Source organism: Cryptomeria japonica, chromosome 7 (genome assembly GCF_030272615.1).
Source record: "Cryptomeria japonica chromosome 7, Sugi_1.0, whole genome shotgun sequence".
Classification (NCBI taxonomy): Eukaryota; Viridiplantae; Streptophyta; class Pinopsida; order Cupressales; family Cupressaceae; genus Cryptomeria; species Cryptomeria japonica.
Genome location: NC_081411.1, coordinates 571,142,364 through 571,149,026, shown reverse-complemented (window position 1 = coordinate 571,149,026; position 6,663 = coordinate 571,142,364). Strand labels below are relative to the sequence as shown.

Below are 6,663 nucleotides of genomic sequence, written 5' to 3'. Positions count from 1 at the left end.
GAGTCGCAGTTGACATGCAAGTCTCTACCTTAAACTCCAGTGAAACTACTAATTAACTATCACTACGAAACATGCGTTCCCGAAATTAGCCATTACAGCCATGCAAAATTTGCCCAAAAACTGAAGTTGATGTTGCACAACGGTTGAACTCTCAGCTCTGGTGGAAACCAAAAATATCTTCAAAAAGTTGTCAAAATTGCATGTGTAGTAACTATGTGTTCATCATTTACTTCTTTTATAGCTCTTATAGTTACTGATAAAACATACAACTGTATCTTCAAGGGGATCAACATCATACAAAATCTGGAGCTCAAACTTCTTCAAAATTTTCTTTCCCTACTCCCATCTGCTGACCAACTTATCAATTACTCCTTCCGCATGTATACACTGAGAAGTCAAAAATGAGTATCTATCCATTAACTCTATATTAAAGTCTACTAGATGCATACTGATCCCATTGATCTAGTACTACACTTTCCTTTAGGCGACCATCTTTCAAAATATCATGACAATATGCCCCTAACAACTTCTTCACAAAATTCTCATGTTTACCATGTTAATTCAAAAGAGGAGCATGTGCCTCCAATATCCTTGACCTGCACTGCTCAAGAACTTCTATCTTAAATTCTATTATAAAAATATAAGATTGTAAACTACCAACATCATCTCCTCCCAGCAAATCCTCATTTTTAATCACTTCTTCACCCAAGGCCAATATTATATTCAAATTTTTACATTGCTTGGTGAAGTCTCTGATCCTCACTTCCCAATTTGTTGAACAATCTCTTATCGCCTTCTTCGTTTTGAGGATATTTTCATAGATACATGTTGTATGTTGTAGGAAAAGTTTCACCTTTGAAACGTTCTCTTTCTCCCAAGACTTTGTAGTGGTATCTACTTTTCTTATTTCAATCAAAGTTCTTACATCACCCTCTAGCAGCGATGATGTGGATGGAAATGTGTCATCTGTCCTTGAATCCAAGGCTTCCCCATTTCTACAAGAAATTATTTATGTTGATCTAATTGTGCCTTTATTTGTAGTTGGGAGTTATGCTCCTTCTCCATTATACTCCTTACTATGTTGGTAGCAAACTCCAAAGTATCAAGCTCTCCCCACTTTGTTTGCTTTCCAAGCATAACCTATGACACTTAGTATTTTGAAGGGCCCTCTTCTTCTGTCTCCACAAGGGATGCGATATCCGCAATTACTTCACTGGAGCCAATTCTAGATAAATGATGAATTGTCTTAGCCCTCTTTGTTTTATTTGGATCCTCCGTAATATCCTGCTGCAATGTGAGTTTAGGCAACACCACCTTCTGTTTCTTATCAAAAGTGAAGATTAACCATTGTGGTGTCCCCTCATATGTGCCCCCTTCTTCAGCGGTTATTTGTGTCATCACCCTTCCAATTTCTTGTGAGGTTACTTCCTCATTTTCCTCCTCTTCTCTAACCAATGTATCCAGAGGAGCTTGGGCCTCTCCCTGAGTGGGAAGCACTAGTACGACAAGTTGATGTTGCTGTGAAAGCACTTATTGAGCCAAGTTCACCTATAGAGCGCCATCAATATCAAGTTGTTGTTGATATTCTTCTAACTTCTCGCTCACTTGCTCATTGAAGTCCTTGGTTGGCTCTTTACTTTGGTGTTCTTTATCTCCACCTACGATATCTTTCAATAAGTTTTCTACATCTTGTGGAGTAAGAACCAACCTTTCATCATGTTCTTCACCTTGTCTTTTCTTCGTTTCCTCTTCTTCATCCTGTTGCTGCTCCTGCAGACCCTAATCATCTACATCCATAGGACTTATCGGTGGAAGTTCTAATAAATTTTGCATGACAGGGTTCTTTCATTTCTCTACACTAGAAGGAGTCATTATTTTTCTCTTTTTAGGCTCTACCTTCTTTGGTGCTGGCTCAACCTCCTCTTGGTCTGAGTCTGACTCCACATTATGAATAGTTATTTTCTCAGTTGTAGGAGTCATTGCAAGTGTAGGCATTTGTGAAGAAATAGAAGATGGAGTAACAGTTGTTGTAGCCAAGGGTGGAGGTGGTGTTGAAATAGCCACTGCAACAGACGCGGTTGATGTGGTGCCTGGTGTTGTTGTGGTAGTAGTGGTAGTTGAGGTGGTAGTTGTAGTAGGAGCAGTGGAGGCACTAGAGGGTTGAGCCTCTTGATAAGGTTGCTCTGTCATTGTTGCAAAACCCTCAATAGAAGGCCTAACAGGATGAATCTCTGCTTGTGGTTTGGCCCCTAGGCCCGTCGCAATCCCCAAACTTGCTTGTTTTGCTAGATATTTTGCTTCTTTCATTTTATCATTTAATTTTTGCTTCAATTCTTCTGTAGTTAAAGTAGTTTCAGCTTCTTGCTCCAGATCTGTAGAGGTATTCTTCCTCGACTCTTATTGGGTTCTCCTTGTATACTTCTTATGTATTCTTGATTGAGGATTGTCAATCGGGATATTCTTTTGTTTACCTTTGGAGGTAGTTGGTTTAATCCTCAGACTTAACCACTTTCTGGTTCTATCTATTACTGCTTGAGAAATTGTATCAATGTCTACCACTTCCTGTTGTGACCATCTGATTGGAGGGAGTGGCCTCTTATCTATTCATGTTTCCTTATACATTGGATCCAACAAAATACCATCATCATGCAATTGTTTGGGTAGGTTAGTCTCAATACCAAAATCTCCTATTTATGGAACAGTGAGGCAATGGTAATATTTCTCTCTTGCCTCAAAGCTATCCTAAAGATTGGCCCAAAAATCCTCTAGGGTAGGCTGATGCCCTTCATATACTTTTGGCATTAGTCCTTTTAATTTATTGTATTGATCATAAAATTGCTTGGCATAATTAAAAGGCTTCAACTGTAGGTCCTGCAATTCTTGTTCAACAACCTTTGCCATATGAATTATTTGACATGAAAAGAATGATAAATTCAAGGGAAATTCTTCACCTGTAACCCCTGTCTTATGTCTTGACAACAATAAATTTTGCAAGTGCACCATCTCTCTTGCGTATTCTAACAAAATTACTCTATCTGCACAGTATTGAGGCAGCAAAAATGGTTCTCCAATGAATACGCTTACTCTCAAATAAGTAAATCAGGAATTTTGTATGAACCAACACCCCCACTTCTTTACTAGCTCCATTTCCTCCTTGTTGAGCGTAAACCCGGTGTCACTTGTTAACCTTATAATGATAGGAAACAAAAATGCGTCATTGATTCTCTTGTAATGCAATCTAGATTCTATCAATGGTAATTATGTGTAATATTCTCATATGATATTTTGTCCTTCTTCTTCACCCAATCTGCCCTCGATATGCAACCCTAGAAATTGACCTAATCTAGATGCAATCCAAATAACATAAGATGTAAAGAAAATTTTCTTCGTGTTGTGCACTTCTTTGAGTTGGTCTTTGATGTTATCTGACAAAATTTGAGCGCAGTCATAATTTTGTCGTCCATCCAAAATTGCCAACATGAATGAGAACATCCATGGCTGAAAGTGTCGGCATGCAGGTTTGCTGAAGGCCTTGCTAAGTATTATAATCAGATCCCTTTGTGGTTCTTTAAAATCCTGCCTCAAAATTTCATTTGCCTTCAAACTTGTTTTTCTCTCTTCTTCGAGTCATTCTTCATTCATTCTTTTTTTACATTGGCTCATATTCTAATTCCATTCTCTTTCAGCATATTTCTCCCCTTTGACCAACACTTCCCTCCTAGTGGGGATCTGGAACACCAAGGTCAACATATTCGGTGACAAATCACTCACCGATTTCCCATCAGCATCGACACATTGCCTAGTCTCAGGGTTATAGAATTGTGCAACTTGCATTATGAATTCTGGCGCCTGTACTGATTGCGAGAAAACAATCACCTTTACTAGACCAAATCTTTTGATCCTCATGTATTCTGTACTCAACCTTGGTTTCTCCAATTGCTTTTCTATGTCTTCAAGCTCTATGTGCCCGATCTCGATGTTCATAACCCATTGGATGGCATCCTCCAGCTTGGAGGTGTATGTTCACCCCTGGTATTGATATTTCATGGTGATTGGTTGCTTCTCAATATCTTTTGTCTTTCGAGAAGATTCCATTAAACACAACTAACCCTACAAAACAAACCAAACAAACATCAAAAACTACTTAAAGAGAAATCACTGCAAAAATAACTCACCTCGGGACTCTGAGATCCCAGGGTTCCGAGGTCAGAAAACACAAAAACCATGAAAAAAACCTGGGACTTTGGAACTCCGAGGTCCCGAGCTAAGATCGCTAACAAGACTAACAAACTTAGAACCTAGACTTTCTGGATACTGAACTCACCAAAAGCACAAAAGGAGACCACTTCGAGAACTCAGGAACTCGGGTTTTCGAAGTGGTGAGACCCCTGACTTATGAAAATAAACCCGAGACTTAAGGGTCCCGAAGTTCGGGGGTGGGACTCTAAAATGCAATGCAGAACTTTGGAAAACTGAAGTCCCGACAAACTATAGAGATGAAACAGAAAAAGAGCTCAAGAGATCGTGTCTCTGGGATTCTGAGTTGAACAGACATGCAAAAAGAAACTAGTTCGGGAACTCAGGAACCCAGGTTTCTGAATTAGTTTAACCCAAGACCTAATTTACCCAAATCATCATTTCGGGAACTCGGGGACCCGAAATTCTGAAGTGATACAAAATAAACAAACAAAAAAAACATGACTGTTATTTGGGGAACTCTGGAACCTGGGTTTCTGAAATAACATGAAAGAAAACAACAAACCCGAAAGAGTGACACAACAGCAAGAAAAACCCCTAACCCGGAACTTCGGGAATCCAAGATTCTGAGGTTAAGACACAACAGAAAACTAAAAGAAAATCAAACAAAACAAGCAAAACTTAAGAAATTAAACTTAAAAAAATGAAATCTAACCTAAAACACATGCAAATCTGAATGAGGAAGGTGAGAAATCCACCTAATTGGCACGAAAAATGAAAACAGTGCTTGATCGAGCGCGCGGGAATGTGAAATCGCGAGGTTTGAGCTCTGAATTCGGACGAGTGAGTGCACAAATGAGCTCTAAAATGATCTCCAATCATATTTATACCCCCAACCATGCACTACATGAAATGCGAGTTCGGGAAACCGACAACCCGAATTTCCGAAATGACATGACAGACGACAAGCTCAGAACCACGGGGTTTCAGGATACCGAACGACAAAACATAAAAACAAACCGGGAGTTCGGGAACCCGAACCTTCGAGGTGATAACCAAAGGCAAACAAACACTTCGGGAGTCTGAGAACCTGGACTTCTGAAGTGATTCTCTAGAAAAAAACAGAAGCGAATTCAGAAGTTCGAAAACCTGAACTTTCGAACAAGGAACCAAAAACAAACAAAAGGTCACCTCAGGACTTCGGGAACCCAAACTCCCAAGGTGGCCAAAGCAAAAACTAAAAAAAAAAGGAAATCTAACAGAAAAAGAAAAAGGGAGGGACCCGTATTTTCATGGGAATGAAAATGATGGGACTAGATATGCAGGGCATAACAGATACATCTTGTATAAGACAAAGATGGTCAAAACATCTGGTTTCAGAAAGGATACATCTTTATAAGACTAAGATAGATCAAAACGTCTGGTTTCAGGAAGGATACATCCTATATAAGACAAATGATGGGTGTTGGTGAGAAGGATACATCTCAGGACAACACCAGGATAAAAGATTAATGATGATTGACAAAAGGATCTGATAGGATCACAATGTCCAAGATGCTAAAAAATGATTATCGAAGAACCAACTGATAGGATATGATCTCAAAGACAAGACTGACAGACGCGTATATATAATGACACCTATATACAAGATGTACAAGAGATATGGATGATGGAAGAAGACGCGGGGACAGGCCTGATGTTGCCCCTGTTAAGAGGAAAAGCGATGAGAGATTGAGGATGGTGATTGGGAATGATACATCCCGATGATGATGAGAAGACTATGATTGAGGCTTCCAGCAAGGCTAGGAACAAGACCAAGGATGCGATTGGATGATTCAATTAGCGTTTGACCCTGGATAGATGAGGAAGATAGATAAGATTCACACAAGATGGTAGATTATGAGGAGAAAATAGATTGATAGGACATAATGGCATTGGATTGCGTGGGGGTAGCCTAGAGCTAGATACCAATGACAAGGGATGAAAGAGGCAATGTAATGATATGATGGGAGGAATAAAAGGATGAAGGATAGGATAAAAAGGATTTGGAGATGGAAGTATTGTGGATGGATTAGGTTTAGAGATTAAAGGATGAAGGATAGTTGGATGATAGGGGATGAGGATTGGGAGAGGAACCGATTATGGATGAAGGGATGGAGGAACTGGGAGATAAGGATTGGGGGATGATAGGATAAGATGAATGACATGAGGATAGGAAGATAAGGGAAATGAATGGAAGATAGGTGATGGGTAAATAAGGACTATGAAGGAAAAGTGTGACAGGGAAGTGGAAGCCAAGAGGTGTCCAAAGCATGTATACACAATGGCCTTTTCTTTTTATCAAGATCTAAGGGAGGATGGAGGAAGTAAAATGGATTCGATATGATGGATATGGTAGGAAGATGGAATGGAGAAGGAAATGGCTAGATGGCCAGAAGAACTTTCCCCCAAGTGTAGAGAGAAAAA

At 39.6% G+C, this 6,663-nt stretch overlaps 1 protein-coding gene across 1 annotated transcript; it reads right to left on the bottom strand.

The window, feature by feature from the left end:
• Positions 1-1,149: 1,149 nt before the first annotated feature.
• LOC131856854 (uncharacterized) lies at positions 1,150-2,307 on the bottom strand. The gene is made up of 3 exons (XM_059208794.1): positions 1,897-2,307; positions 1,606-1,770; positions 1,150-1,518 (listed from the first exon to the last, which is right to left on the bottom strand). The coding sequence occupies exons 1-3, from the start codon at positions 2,305-2,307 to the stop codon at positions 1,150-1,152; spliced, it is 945 nt and encodes a 314-aa protein (XP_059064777.1).
• Between the last annotated feature and the right edge of the window lie 4,356 nt (positions 2,308-6,663).

Bases quoted from the DNA above. Each gene is read 5' to 3' on its own strand.
- LOC131856854 (XM_059208794.1), bottom strand. From the start codon at position 2,307: ATGAAAGAAGCAAAATATCTAGCAAAACAAGCAAGTTTGGGGATTGCG. The intron at 1,771-1,896 runs GTAGAGCCTAAA...TAGGGTCTGCAG, and splicing joins TTGAGCCAGCACCAAAGAAG to GAGCAGCAACAGGATGAAGA. The intron at 1,519-1,605 runs GTGAGCGAGAAG...GTGCTTTCACAG, and splicing joins CCAAGGACTTCAATGAGCAA to CAACATCAACTTGTCGTACT.